Source organism: Triturus cristatus, chromosome 12, assembly GCF_964204655.1.
Source record: "Triturus cristatus chromosome 12, aTriCri1.1, whole genome shotgun sequence".
NCBI classification, from domain to species: domain Eukaryota; kingdom Metazoa; phylum Chordata; class Amphibia; order Caudata; family Salamandridae; genus Triturus; species Triturus cristatus.
In genome coordinates this window covers 577,010,809-577,026,321 of record NC_140595.1, presented here as the reverse complement: position 1 = coordinate 577,026,321, position 15,513 = coordinate 577,010,809, and the positions used below count along the sequence as shown (strand labels likewise).

At 42.6% G+C, this 15,513-nt stretch overlaps 1 protein-coding gene across 1 annotated transcript in view; it reads left to right on the top strand.

Annotated features, from left to right (window-relative positions):
* Positions 1-11,321, top strand: part of PDCD5 (programmed cell death 5) — a 55,624-nt gene extending 44,303 nt beyond the window's left edge. Inside the window, exons 5-6 of the mRNA XM_085639685.1 lie at positions 5,752-5,823; positions 10,366-11,321. Coding sequence (XP_085495811.1) covers positions 5,752-5,823; positions 10,366-10,407 — 114 coding nt within the window. The 3' untranslated portion in view covers positions 10,408-11,321. The remainder of the gene's footprint in view (positions 1-5,751; positions 5,824-10,365) is intronic.
* The last annotated feature ends 4,192 nt before the right edge of the window (positions 11,322-15,513 follow it).

The following is a 15,513-nucleotide window of genomic DNA, read 5'->3' as shown; positions in this document are numbered from 1 at the left end:
GGATCCAGCAGAAGTATTGTGGGGTCTTGGCAAAAATCAACGAATTTGTTTTCGTCATGGGGCCTATTGGGACAGGATATCCCTACCCTGCTCCCTTATATTATGGGTTTTCATTTATTTAAGGACAAGGGTCTAAGTCCCTCAGTCCAACAATGTCTGCCAGCAACATTTTCTCATATTGCTGGCAGCCAGTCGGAGCAATCGCTCCTGAGAGAGCGAGATGGCCCAAGGGTGGTGGGGGGAGAATTGCTCCCTGGGCTAATTGGTATGCTCCTATTATAAAAATAAAATTGGGCTTGAACCCAACCGTCTGGATATACAAATATTTTTCAACCTTAATTTCTCAAAAGCTACTGAACGGATTTACACTAAATCACAAAAAGCACAAACTGTGGACCATGATGTAGCTTTCTGACAAATGTGGTGTAATCAGTTCAGCATTTTTTGTTGTAGCCCTGCCTAAAGCAGTCTATGGAAAATGCATGGGGATTTTGCGTTTTGGGACCCCCCCCCCCCTTTTTTTTTCTCCTCAGTCCTTTTTGACGGATCACCCTGAAACTTTACATGCACAAACTAGGCAAAAAAAAATTGGAAAGTTTAGTGTAGATTCGTCAAAAGGTATTAGCATCATAAACGCATTTCCTATGGAAACACTAACCTAACTTTAACTACCCAGTAGTGACCGCCAGTGGGTAATAAATGTTTATAATGGGGCGTAATCCCTCTACCCTCCTTTCTCCATGTACGTGTGCATTTATTTTATGAAACTATTAATTCATAACATGTCCCTTATTTTCTAATCTTTTTTAAAATAATCCGCTTTTTTATGTATTCCTTTTTTACACTAATGCCTAGATTATAATTGATACTTAATCTAATTTAAATTACATTACTTTTTTGCTTTTTACGAATATTTTTGTCATTCATCTTTACCTTTGTTCTTTGTGTAAACTTTTTATTGATTTTCAACCACAACCAGGTATCAGCACATGACATATGGTTTTATCACAATTTAATTCCCTTCCACCTCCCACAATTCCATTTAACATCCACGTATGAAATAGGCAAGGAACATTACAAATCACGGAGTGTGTCAAACCCAGTTGATCATAGACGATAGCCCTATATATAGAGATACAGCTCCTGGTACAGGAGAGGCCAGAGACTGGGGGGCCACCCCAATACTGATTCTGAGGAGGAGAAGCCTCCATTTCTGCCATCAGCTGGGCTATCGGTGCACGTCTCTCCCTCTGCAGCTCCACCGTTGGGGAGATACATATATCCCCTCTGTATTTATTCCATTTACCCCATTTATGATCCCATATCTTGGGGTATCCGCGGCCCTTAAAGACTGACTTTTCCGCAATCATTGCGGTATCCATAAATCTTGCCCATGCCCCCTGGATCAGGACTGCCTCCACCCCCCAGTTTTGTGCAATGTTTCGCTTCGCGATGGTAAATCCCATTAAAGCCCAAATCTGTTACGCTTGAGAAAGATCTGTCGCCCCCCAAATATTAAGCGGGCAGAGGCGAGGAAATGGTGTCAGGGGCTTTGCGCATGCTCTCCCGAGTTGACGGGCAATTCTCGCCCAATAATCTTGGATGTGTGGGCTTTCCCATAATATGAGAATGAAGGTGCCTACTTGATTGCAATGCTGGAGACAGAGCGGGTCGGGCGGCTACCTATTCGGAACAGGAGGTTAGCGTCAAAATGGACCCGATGAAGGATCTTGAGCTGTAGGAGTCGCATGCGCATTGGGATGGCCACTAAACGAGAGGAGGCCAATGCGTCACGCCAGTCCTCATCCTCTATCAAACCCAGGTCCTTCTCCCAGCACGTCCTCAACTTTTGCATCGGATCTGCACGGTTGTTGACTAGTTTCCTGTAGGTGAGTGAAATGGCCTTGTGATCCATGGGATCCAATAACAACCGATCCTCCAAAGGGGAGGAGTCGGGGAGTAGGCCGTCTCGCTGCAGAGCAGACGATATGGCATGACTAATCTGTAAGTACCTGAAAGTCTTGATGTTGGCCAGCTGGTATTTCATCTGAAGCTCTGCAAACATGGCCAGTTTCACCCTTCACCCACATATCCCCAACGGTAGATATCCCTATAGTGTTCCACTTGTCGAACCCTGGGCATTTACTAAGTTGTCCCAAAATGTCTTGTTCCCATAATGGTGTCGCCTTTGTCAAATGCCTATGCCAGCCCAGTGTTTTTTTTAGTGACGGCATGCCAAGTCTCGACCGTGCGAGCCGTGGGGCCGGTTAAATTAATTTTATGGGGAGTAGTATACAGCGCTCTGTTGTAGCCGCCCCTTCCCATGAGCCAATGATCTGTTCTAAAATTGGGGTCATCATGGGGGCCGAATGCCCACCTATTGATAGCAATCAGTTGGGATGCCTGATAATAAAGTCTCAGGTCTGGTAGCCCAATGCCCCCGTCAGACCATCCCATGGTGAGTTTATTCATGGCTATCCGCGGCGTACGGTCCTCCCACAATAAACCCCGTAGTGCACCCTCGATCTGAGAAAAGTAGGAATCTGGGACTGGGTTGGGGGTGTTCTGTAATGCGTACAGAAAACGCGGAAGTGCAAGCATCTTGAACAGGGATGCGCACCCCAGGAGAGTAAGAGGGAGAGAGCCCCAATGCATGGCATCAGATTTGAAACGTTGAAGGGGTCCGAACAGGTTTCGTTCAAAGAAGAGATCTGCGTCCGGGGTGACATAAATGTCTAGATAACAAAAACCGTGGGGAGCCACCGGTATCTCATAGCCTCGGGGGCTAGCTGGGGGAGCACCTCATCGCGCATACATCTGGGAAACCTTTGTTCATCTTTGACACGTGATGATCCTTTATTATACTGAGGTTAAGGTGTACATGGAGCCGTTAATCTCTCTTGGGCTGTTGGGAACGCTGTGGAGCCATGGCGGAAGCATACCTCGGAATAAAACGCAATTATCAAATGTGGAGGAAATATTTAAGCTTCCTTTAGTCCCTTCAACAGTCATCTCAATGGTCATAGCTGGAACAGTAGGAATTCTTGGGTGTGAACAAACCCACCTCCTCCCCATGTTCGACAGTCGACGAAAAGCTTCCTCCGACGGAGTAGGAAGCGTAGGAGAAATACATTACACTCCCATCTTATTCATTTTGGCCAGTGTAATGTCGTTTGTATTTTCTTCTCCTGTCAGTCAGTGCCAGGAAAAAAACAGTGGTGAGGAACTGCAAGTAAAATAAATAAGTGATCCACACACACTGGGCGAAAACTCCCAGTGTGTCAAGGTCATTCGTCGCCGCCGGTCCCCCCTCCCCCCGCCCCCCAGCCCACCCTCCTAGAAACAAACTTCCTCTTTCTATACAACAAAAAAAAATGTTAAGTTTGGTAAATGACTGTCAAAACAGATGGCGGTCGTCCTCCAAACATTTTGCTCAGTGAAAGGAGGCTCCAAGAGGGCGGCCGAGATGATGGCGGGCCATTGGTGGTCTCTAAATTTGGCAGACGGTTCTACATCAGGGTGATGAAATTCATGTCCTCTGCCACCTTGGTGGACAGAGTACTGGGTGCCAAACCATAATTAAAGCTTTAGTTGGATTTCATTCTCTCCATCTATTTAGTCTCTAAGCAAGACTGTTCATTTGCATTGTGATGGCTCAAAAGCACTCTAAGCCTAGCCATTGTCCTTTGTTTAATCCATGTCCTCCTCATTAAAGGGGATCAAAACACGACCATTCTAATTGTAATTGGGGCCAGTTAGCTGCACAGTGCAGACAGCTGTTTCTCCAGACACATTAGTGAACAAGGCACTGAATCAGGTGTCCCCTGCCATAGGCCTCCTTCATCCTACAGAATGATGGCTAAGGAGGGCTGGGACAGCTGTCCCAGCCTTGTTTCCCAATTCCGAATAGCAAATAGGCACCGGTGTGCAAGGAGGTATGGGGGCAGGATGGGTATTAAGAAAATAAAAGTTGTGCCAGCTAGCTTTCTGTTTCCTGGCCTGCAACATTTTGTAGCCCAGGGAGGTTCGGGACATATGACATCTGCCCTATCTCCCTGTTTATACAGGTATCTTTTGTTATGTTTGCCATTGATTTATGACATTACTACACTTGGTCCTGCTATGCGAGTCTCTACATCGCAGTATTTACCACGTATACAAATAGGACTTATTTACATTTACATTTGCATACATAATAAATGTCCTTTTCCAGGCCACAGCACAAGCCGCAATGGAAAAAGGCATTTTTCCGACTGCCTTCACTGCGGTCACATTGTAATTTGGCCAGTGGAACAACTGACTACATGTTGTTATCGTAATCAGGCCCCAAGTCATCAAATGACACTGAATAAGATCCTTTTAGGTTTCACCACCGTCTTTAGGGACAGCTTAACGTGTTCCCTGTAGACCTATATGATTGATGTGTAGTTGGACACTTGGAGACCACGGACCTTTGTTTCAGCCACTTTTGAGTATTCCAGTTCTAGTAGAGGTTTATCGAAACCACGTCACCTGCTTGGCATGTTAACCCCACCATGAATTAGGCACGACCAGAGAGAAGTACTTACAAATTCAAAGTTGATAGAGTTCTGTGGCAAGCTTCATTGTTCGAGGAAAGATACCACAGCAACCGAATCTGTGCAATGAATGAATGAATAAATATAAATGCTATGTTGAAATAAAATCCTTCTCTCTTGGGCCACAGACCACAAAGTAGTACCACCCTGTATTCTGCTGCTGGTTGCAGTGGTGCTGGAACAATTTTCAGAGTGCGGGTCCTGCTTCACTGTTGCATGGTTGAATTTATAGGGATTGTGAAAAATCCAAGCATCACACAAAAACAAGTGTAGCAAATGAGCCATTCCCATTCAGCAAGAGTGTTAAGGGTGTAGTATGCAACTAGTGGTCCATTTTGTAGCACACTGTCGCAGGTATATTACTAAAGCATGGTATGGTAGCTCAATCCTTTACAGACTGCACAATCTCCATTGAGCAGGCTACTAAATGTGCAAAGGCATGCAGTTTTAGTGATATAACTATATAGCGTAACAAATGATATGTGGAAATTGGGTATCAGAAAATATTTGACATTTGCAAATCACCTAGTAAGGTGTCCTGATTTATTTTGATCCCATTCAAATCTTTTTTTCCATCGCTCTTCGGAATGACAAAATGCTTCATTTGTGCTTCACTTTTCATTTTGTCAGTTAATTTATAGGTATTTAAATTTTGTTGGGTGGGGAAAAAATGACATCCTACAGTCTTTTCTTTCACACCAGACTGTTGCATTGTTCACTTTAAAAAATACTTTCACTTTGCAGTCCGAGAAAGAAAAGTAAACCTCAATTTCAATGTTAAAAAAATAAGCTAGAATTTATCAGAAGATAGTCTGACAGCTGCCCTGTGTCTCTGGATGCACCACATATGTGACAAAATAAAACCGGTTTTACGGCCATCTTTATTGCTCATTCACCTTCGAAACTTCAGCATGGTTATTTGAGAGTGCTGCAGCACCCCTACCTCCAACACATATGGCTGGTTGTACACATAATCTATTTCCTCAACATTTGATCATTGTGTTTAATTCTGAGGGTTATTTGGGTAACGATTTAGTTGAAGCTTAAGTATTTTGTCATAAACTGAAATGTCGTCATATTGTATTTTCAGTTATTGACCATAAATGGAGTAAACATTGTATGTTATGAACAAAAATGTATTGTATTAAATATACAGCGTTCTGTTCTCTCATAGATATCTGAACAAGGGCTGATAGAAATTTTGGAGAAAGTCAGCCAGCAGACCGATAAGAAGACAACAGTAAAAGTATGTGTTACAATATTAATATTTTCAAAGTTGGCTAATTGTATTGCCATCATCAACACAGAAATGGTGTGAATGCTCAGTGGTTCTATAATGGCACTGTTACGTTTTGCAGTTCTCTTTACATTATGATGTGAACTTCACCACAGATTTCCATACCGGATACCTTTTGCCCAAGTAAACTGATCCTGAAACATTTCTTTAATTTTTAGTTACTTTTTTTGTAGGGTGTGTTTAGGTCTCGCCTGACCCAGCGCATGCGCTGGTCTGGCGAGACATTTTGTGAGGGCTCCAAAAAGTGCTACCAGGCCAGCCTAGAGCTACAGTGCATGTGCGCGGGCGCGCGCGCCGCGCTTTACCGCGATTACTTTCGCGGCCGCTTTGATGTTCTCCGTGAGGCTTCAATAGATTGCAGCAGTTAAAACAAGCATTGTCATAGCCAATAGGTCTCGCTTTTGGGACCTTATAAGTGTTTAGTTAGGCAACTGTTGCATGGCTAAACACTTATAAGGTCCCAAAGGCGAGACCTATTGGCTATGCCAATGCTTGGTTTCTTTTGATTGTGATGTGTACAGGCATTGACTCTGCAGCATTTCATACATCTGTGGCAAGTTAAAACCGTCAGATGTTAGTATCTCAGCAAGGTGATATGGGGTTAGACATGGGCAAAAACTCAAGAGATTACGAGGATGGCAAAAATCTTTCAATCAGGGAACATAGTAGGGGGGTATTTGAACTTTTCACAATGAAGTTCTTTGTTTCAGGCTACAGTCCAAGTTCACATCAATATTTTTAGAGAGTGAATATCCTATTTGCAACAAGTGTCATACTGAATGATTGTGTTGCCAGGAGTAAGTCTTTTTTTTGTGTGCATTATTTCAAAAGATGGCGACTGAAGGATGAATAAATATCAGATATCCTAATTAGCTGTCATAGAGGTTGCATGCCTAGCATTAATCTGAGATATGTAGGACAGTTTTCAGGGTTCATAAGACTTTAAAATAAAGCGCATTGTGAAAGCAAATTTACTAATTTACTGGGACTCGGGATATTCACTGGCAGGATTTAGCAACAGTGGGACATATAACACACTGTTATGATGTCGCCAGAACAATTGCTCACTTACCCGAAGATTCACCTCCTTGCTCAAGTTTCCAGAGACCCAATCGAGGTGGCGAAATGGTGGCTAAAGGTCTAACCTGCCTTCTACCACCTCAAGCAAATCTTTTCAGATCCAAGGGAGATGGCAGAAAGCAAGCAGTGATATGTATGGCTCTCCCGTTATTCCTCTGTGCCGGCATAGATGTAGAAAGCATCTGCAGATAATGTATTAGGGACATACATAATGTAATATTAAAGATGGGTAAAAATTGAATACCGGGATTTTTTTTTTTTAACACTGGGTTCTTAGTAACATAGTCGACAACTCGAACTTCGCTCTTAAAATTTCTTAAAACCCCTCTGAAAAACATCACATCTACCTATTGTTACTACTTTTCTTCCCCCAGTCTTTTTTGGACCAGATATACTTGCATATCAGTTTTTCCCTTGTAAGATCAATTGTCTTCCTAAATTAATGTTTAGTAAGGCCAGGGAGTCATTTTTCAGCCTTTTGAGACAGGCATTCAGAGAAAGTACTAGGATTTGTTTTGGTTGAATGTCTGCTGTTATTGCTATTCATGTGGGGATAGGTAGGGGAAGCACCGTAGCCTATGAGCCCCTTTGTCTCACAGCCCACAAATAGTAGACTGCGAGACCAGCTTAGACTGGGAGGAGTCTACTTACACCATCCAAATTATTCCCTTTATAAGACCTGGAGCTGGCTGCTTTCCTCCTTTCAGAAAGCTGTGATGCTTTTGGGTGCACCATTGTGTAGCAAAGTCAAGACTACGTAGAAAATTTCATGTAGAGCTTGATTAACAAGTTGTTCTCAAAGTTATGCGTCACCGTTCTGGACTAGCATTAACAGTTCTCTTTCATGAAGTGCCTCATGCTGTCCAAAGTGCATGTTGTTTTGGCTGGTAGAAGAGCATTCAATTTCCTTAATCGGGGACTACAGTGGTAATCATTTAATATTACCTGTTACATTACAGTTAGTGAGCAGCCTTTAATATGCAACTTCGCAGAATTTGTGAGTTGGTAACAGTACGTAAAAGGCCCCATTAGCAAATCATGTTTCGCTATCCATATTTGCTCTTTATTGTGTATTCTCCTGGAGCGAGAATCTGGGTGCAGGCTGGATGTCAGCTTTCTGAAATACAGTGTACTTGCGGACTCCTGTTTGTGCATCTTTTAGCCAATTGACTCAGTGGACCCCATCATCTAGCAAATTGCTTTTTAGATTTAGAACTGCATCACAAAATGGTAGGTGCTCAAAAGGGGTTTTCGGTAGAGCTATATTTCATTTGGCCTGGAACTAGTGACGAGCTCATTAACTTTTCGTTTTTGAGGGGTTCTTCTCCTCTTTTACTCTGCGATTCAAGGTACAACTGCATGCTTTTTTTTTTTTTTTACTTGAGAATAGAGACATCACAATACAAATTTCAATTATAATAGACTGTTGACGTGACATAAACGCAAAGCAATCTTCTACTAAACTTTTTAAAAAAAACAATCATATAGAAAAACGGATGGAAAAATTGAGGGGTAAAGGGGTTCCTTGTAGTAGGTTCAATGAGCGTTGTTCCAGCTAGCCTAATACACAACACATTAGAGTGTGTCTGCTCGGGTAGTTGCCGTGGTACTAGATCTAGTAGTGGGAGGGAATGCACTATATCAACAAAAAAAGAGAGGGGGACCAGGAGCTGGTTATGGTCCAATGTCCGTGCTCCAACAATGATAGTTACATCAACGAGGACTTTGTTCCATGTTGGAGGTGAAACAAAATTAGTGAACACCTACTCAACAGGAAAAGTGAAAAAATAGCGAAGAGGAGAGAGAGAGAGTGTAGAGGGGAGGAAAAAGGTAAAGGGGAGGGAGGGGTGAAGGAGAAAAGAGGCAGAGAACTATCCCCAGTATCAAGGATCCAATCCCGAAGGGGAGGACTCAATGTAGCCTCTTGTTGGCCCTCACACACCCCGAAGGATGTCTTGCTTCATCATCGGGCTTTTTATTGCTCCTCGTCGGGCCGGCGCTGCAATGCCCGACGGTCCCCCGAAGGGTGTCTTTATCGGAGGTCTTTTAAAGAGAAAAGCCGATAGGTGAGTGCGAGTGTGCGGGATAAAATGGTGGTGGATCCAAGAGACAGATGGTTGCGTGCAAAGTGTGTGAATAAAATTACCTCGGGGTGTCCAAATACGCTATTTTAATGTTACGGGAACCCTGGTAAAGTAAAAAGACCGGTAGGTCAGGGAGTCACTAGTGAGCGCAAGGTGCTCATGTGACTCATAAAAAGGTCGACATGTTTCACGCCTGCTTAGCCTGTGAAGGTCAGTGGTGTTTCTTCAGGACCTAGCTATGTGAAGGGATGTGCACGATACAGACGGGGGTTCCAGGAATTGGAGGGGTAACCCGCGTAAAAGAAAGGTAGTGTTTGGTACAGAATTGCGGGGTGCAATGACCTAATCAGCAGTGTGAGTCTAAGGATGATCTCTTCAGAACGTACCGAACTTGTGTTACCCTCGTAAGTATTAGTGAGGGCTTCCTAGGTATTGCCGATGGCTGCCCGCGCCCTATTTGGGTTGCGTCGGGGGCCGGCTCATTCAGCACCTACCCTCTGCCAGCGGCTGCCTGTAGGTAGTGAAGTTCGGTACGTTCTGAAGAGATCATCCTTAGACTCACACTGCTGATTGGGTCATTGCACCCCGCAGTTCTGTACCAAACACTACCTAGAGCTGCTAGAGCGAAGTGTCCCCAAGAGTCTAGCTACTATGAAATTGTCCATGTAAGTCATCCCTGGGAGTTCCGCTAAGTCCGACAGCGTCCGTGCCCGACCCTCGGGAAAGAGAGCCAAAAGAATCCAAACTTAGCTTAGCGTGGGTATTCTGTACCACCTTTTCGGTGGTAGACAACTGCATGCCTAATGTTTATAATTTGACAAGAGCAAAGCCGATGATAGCCTTGGCAAAAGGTGGACCGTTTCTTCAGCAGATACAAGAACCACCTAAAAGCATGTACATTTTATTGACTAAGACTAGTCTGATGGTGTTGATCCTTCAGCTTAATGTTTTCAGATATGGTAATAGAAACAAAGTTGTTATGAATGTTGTATCTGCTTAGTTATCTCAATATTTATTTTCCATTTAATCCCCACTGATGGTAAATGCCTTCAGTAATCAAGTGTGCAAGTAAGAAGAGGTTCCAAATTGCTGGGTTGATAAGACCATACAAGCGTCTCATGCAAGCCAGGCTGTACATCAACAGCTGATTGAGATATGAAAAACAAATATTTCAGTTATACTAATCTAAATTAAAATAAATTATCATGTAAAACCCCATATTTTTTCATCCACGTGCATAAATGTAGGTGAAGGACTAATTGCATTGTTATCTGTACCTGTCTGCCGATACGCATTTAGGTTGATAACTTTTTGTTTTGTTTTTTAGTTTAACAGAAGAAAAGTCATGGATTCTGATGATGAAGACTGAGATATTAATTTTCTGCAAATTTGTCTTTGGGAGTCGAGGGGGTGGACCGGTGTAAAATGAAAGAAAATATTGGGACAATGCGTTTTACTCAGTGCATGCATTTGTGGAGAAAAAGCCCTGTGTCACCAGACCTCTGTGTGATACTTGTAGAAGAGAGGAGTGTTGTTAAATGGGCTAGTCATGTTATCGTAAAACTGTGTACAAAAGTCTGCTGGAGGAGACTTTTGTTTACAAGCATAGCTTGTCTCTATCTTTTAAAAAACTAACTGTTGCATCTTTCGGGTGGAGGCCTACAAAGATTGTTCTACTCAGGTATCTGAGACATGTACATTGCACTCTGTTGGATTTTGCTCCCAACAAACTATGCTGTATGACATCCTCCTACTACACCAGTTTGCTAGTCAACAAACATCTTTTTCTCTAGATTGCAAATACACAGTGCCTCTCCACAGTTTTCTGATATTGCTTTTAGATTCATGATATCCACTGTATTTTCAGATTGAACGTTAACGTTATAGTAAAGTGCTTTTCTGCTAAGTTTACAGGTACTGACCCAACATAAGGTAGCCCTTTGAGTTTGGCAATGTAGAAATGATTAAAAAGCAAACCACAACTGAGTTCAAACACAACACATATTTGACTCCAGTTTTATGATTTTGGCGTTTTTAACCACTAGTATTTCCAAAATTGTTTTGAGCTAAACTGAAAGTCATTATTTACTGTTTTTGTTGAAAAGCAGTGCAAAACACTGCATCAAATAAGGAAATACACTTAAATAAAAGGAAGTCAGTCCACCTATGTGATAGGACTTCTTTTTAACAAAAGTGACATAAATTGAAGTAAATATAACAGCTAGTGTACTTATGTAGCCTGCCTGAGAATGTATTACATAAATGTTCTTTCGTTTGCCTGTATATTGTACTCTTTATCCGACTTCATCATCCGAGCCATCTAGAAGTATTTTGTAGGAATGAGGTGGACTTTAGTCTACTTTGAAGGGAACCTGTTCTGCAAAACATTATTTGGGTTTGACTTGGGTAGAGGGGGGGCAAGGGTGTCAATTTTTTGAGGCGGTGTGCTGGACTCTCGACCAGAATTTTAGTTATAGAACTGTTTAGTTTGAGCATGTTTCCCCCATCCATTTCTCAACTTTTTAGGTAACTGTTTTTATAGTTTCAATTTATCTTTATCTAGGTTTCATCCAACTAAGATTAGAGTTACTCTGCATGTGGCAGAGGGCCATCTCCTGCCATGGGTATGTTCCTCCAGGATGGATTTTAAACCATCTGTTAGTCTTGTCTGAAGTATTAGCAACTGACTGGGGTAGAACAGTGTTGCTCACCATGTCAAATGTGGTTGAAAGGTCAAGATGTATCAGCATTCTGAGTGATCCATCGTCGCCATTTTCAAGTTTTACGGGCCCAACGTTCATTAGTGTCTTGATATGTATCTCAGGGGACTTAACTTAGTAGGATTTAACAGGTGTATGTTATCCAGCCACACAATGGGTGGATACATTTTGAAAACTGTAATTCGCTATTTTCCAAACCTTTGCACAGCAGCAAAACAATCCATGAACTCATTCAACATGACTAAAATAATCATACCGGAAACAGTGATTGATAAAACTATGTTTCTTGTCAAACCTTGGTGAAATTCGATTGAGTGGTACATTTTCACAACCTGAAAGCTAGTGTTTGATTTTATGGAATCCCTCCTCAAATCTACCTTCGTAAGTGGAGCACAGACTTTATACAGCGAAGCAGAAGCCCACATTAGGGATCCTGTAATATGGAAATGTATTGCAGCTTTGGAATCTTCAGCAAGAATAAAGCCACTTTGTAGTGTCATGAATAAGAATTAAAATGAAGGTGGTTCAGTGCACCAACATTATATATGAAGCTCAGATACCAACCAATTCATGCCCTGAAGGATGGAACCCTATGTGCAGCGTGCTCACCCAAAACAATTTTAGATTAAGGGATATGTTGTTTATGATACGGTTCTAGTCACAGTTGACAGATCAGTGTGGAATGGGAGGTGGGTGTAAGTCGAGCTTCAAGACAATCCAGCACTGCCTCAACCTGCCTGACTCTCCAGTTTCACACTCCAGAGACTAGTACAATGCCAGCAACCTCTTCAGTGGAAAAAACGCAAAAGATCCAACAGTGTGTCAGAAACTCCAAGGCTACTTAGGCTACTGCTCGAACCTACAAACTGCATCACACAATAGTCCTCCTTCAAACCCCTATCTGTCAGAGACATGGCCCATACCCTCAACCCCCCCTCAAAACCACTTTCTATGTGGGTGATGTCTTACCCTCATACTGCATCAAAACCTTTTCAAACACTCTCTCATTGCTACTTGCCATCAACCCCCACCCTCACTCAAATCATCTTATGAGAAACTTTCAAGGCAGGCCAGATCCTCCCACTCCTGAAGACAACCACACTAGACCCTGATGACAACACACACCTGCACAGTCACATCAAAGTCAACCATATCCTGCATGACTGCCAATCTGGTTTCAGATCACGCTGGAGCATAGAGACGGTTACCTCACAAGATTTAGAGAATGCCCTCCTGACCACACATAACGGTGACCCCTGCCTCCTGATTTTGCGGGATTGCCTTTGGCACTGTTGATCATTCCACTCTCATCCACACACTGAAATATCAAATTTGATTCTTATGTAATGTCCTCCACTGGTTCTCCTACCTGTCCACCCAATATCGATTTGTTTACATTGGCACCTACAGGTTGCAAGAGGTCACCATCAGCTGTGGAGTGTCCAAGGGATCCATTTGGTTTCCCCATCATCTTAACTCTCTACACAGAGCCCATTGGGAAACGCCTACAATAGTATCCACGATCACCAATATGCTGGCACACAGATGAATGTCTCCACTACCTTAGAAATGCAATGCCTCAAGCACTACCTCTTCTAGATTTGGAAGACCAGCACACACCGGAAACACTGTCCCACTAAGACCGGAGTTCTGCTGTTTGCCAAGAACAGGCCAGACTTTGCTCAATTACATGCAACTGGACATAGCTGACCCAACTTTCACCCAATGCTAAGTCACTCTAATTAATCTTGGACATAGAACACATTGTGAAGACAACCAAGGAGGCCTGGTACCAGCTATCTCCACTGGAGAAAGTGAAACCATCTGTCCTAGAAAGTGACATAAGAATTGCTGTTCAGGCCCTCACCCTCCTGTATCTCGACTTTGGCAATGCACTGTTTCACCATACTCTACAGTGGCCCCTCTGTAGGGCTCCCTACATGCCGCAGCACACCTAATCAAGGCCCTGAAGAAATATAACCATCAGCCCCACCCTGATCTGATGGACACACTGGCTCCCTTTGCTGCCATAATCATCTATACACACACAATGGCAGGATCTCTCCACTGGAGAGCTGGGTTATGATAGAACATTTCTTCATGATTTTTGTGAAGGCTGCATGCCATCCATTGGCTGTCTCAGATACCCAAAAGCTATTTGTAGTATTTTGTGCCATGTGTATTCTGCTATGTCTTATTATGTCACATGAGCTTGACTGAGAAAGCCGTTGGTAGGCTGTTTAACATGGCGACAACGTTTGAATCTATGGACTGTGGGTAATTGTTGCGGGGTACCAGTGACATCTGAAATTACCAAACCGATTCAAATACTATACTCTGTGTACAAGGCCTGGGTATTGGCTAACTCCACAATGTGTTCCAGTTGTGCTGTAATGTAGCCCTCGACAGAGGAGCTCCCTGTCATCAGCAATGCATGCCTACCTAACACAAACAGAACAGGTACAGCAGAAGAAGCCTCTGTCAAAAACTGAGCAGATACAGGACAAGTAGCGGCACTGCTAGTGCCCTTCAGTGACCCCAACCTGTAAAGCATCAGTCACAAAAATACAGTTGTTCCGACTGTTTAGAAGAACAAGAGTGCAGACAACAGTGGTGCAAGCTTCATGAATGCAGGTGTAGAAATGAAAGCTTCACAGTCACACAACTGTTGTAACATTGGCTGCGGATATGCAGACCTCTAACGCACATAACCCGCACCGCGTGGGCAGCTGCGTTGCAAACTTGAGTTAAACACCTGAATCAGACCGAGCTTATTTTGAGAAGGTTTTAGCTTTCACCTACTCGTTGCTGCCTCCTCCACTCCATCGACAAAATCTCCACAAAGCTTGACAGGCCAAAACGTAGTCCCTTGTGCTATTTGTTGGAAAGTTTTGTGCAGATTCATGAAACCGTGCCAAAGTTATAACCAAATCAGAAAACATATTATCAAATAGAATCAGTAACAGAACTATAAATACACATTGGGTGTTGCTGACATGTATGTATGAGTGAGTGTATGAGTGAGTGTGTGTGTGTGTGTGTGTGTGTGTGTGTGTGTGTGTGTGTATATATATATATATATATATATATATATATATATATATATATACTCCAATATATTTTAATTAATTAGCGAGGGGTTATGATGACATGTATAAACCGTGAGGTTTATAAATGTCACCTGAACCCTGAAACTGCAATATAGGTCCATATTATACTCTACTTGTTGTTTACAAATATTTGGAACATTTGAACTTTATCTGTTTACTATTCATTGTTTGAGACTATGTCGATATTTTGAGAAATGTGTGTTTTTGTTGGGGGTAATATGCTAATATTTAAAATGTGTTCCATGCAACAATTTGTATTATTAGAAGTCCCATTTTAAATGCAAAGCGCATTGTAAGGAAATTAAAAACCTACGTTCTAAAGTGTGCTTTTTATGTAGTACATTGCCAGTATAGAGTAGATTTAGCAAAACCTATATGAAGAAGGAAAATAAAGTGCAATGTGGTATAGTCACTTTTTGCTGAGGGTGTTCTGCTTTTACAATGTTTATTTTCACCCACTGCAGAGGATTTATTGATAGATTAATGCATCACGGCTGGGTGGCATTGGTAGAGCTTCCCCCCCCCCCCCCCTTCCCCCCCCCCCCCCCCCCGCACTGAAAAAAAGACAAAAATCAGTATTTAGCTTTTTGTAGGGAAGCTAAATATACTGCAAATCGATTCAGCACAGTGTATTATGGGAGATAA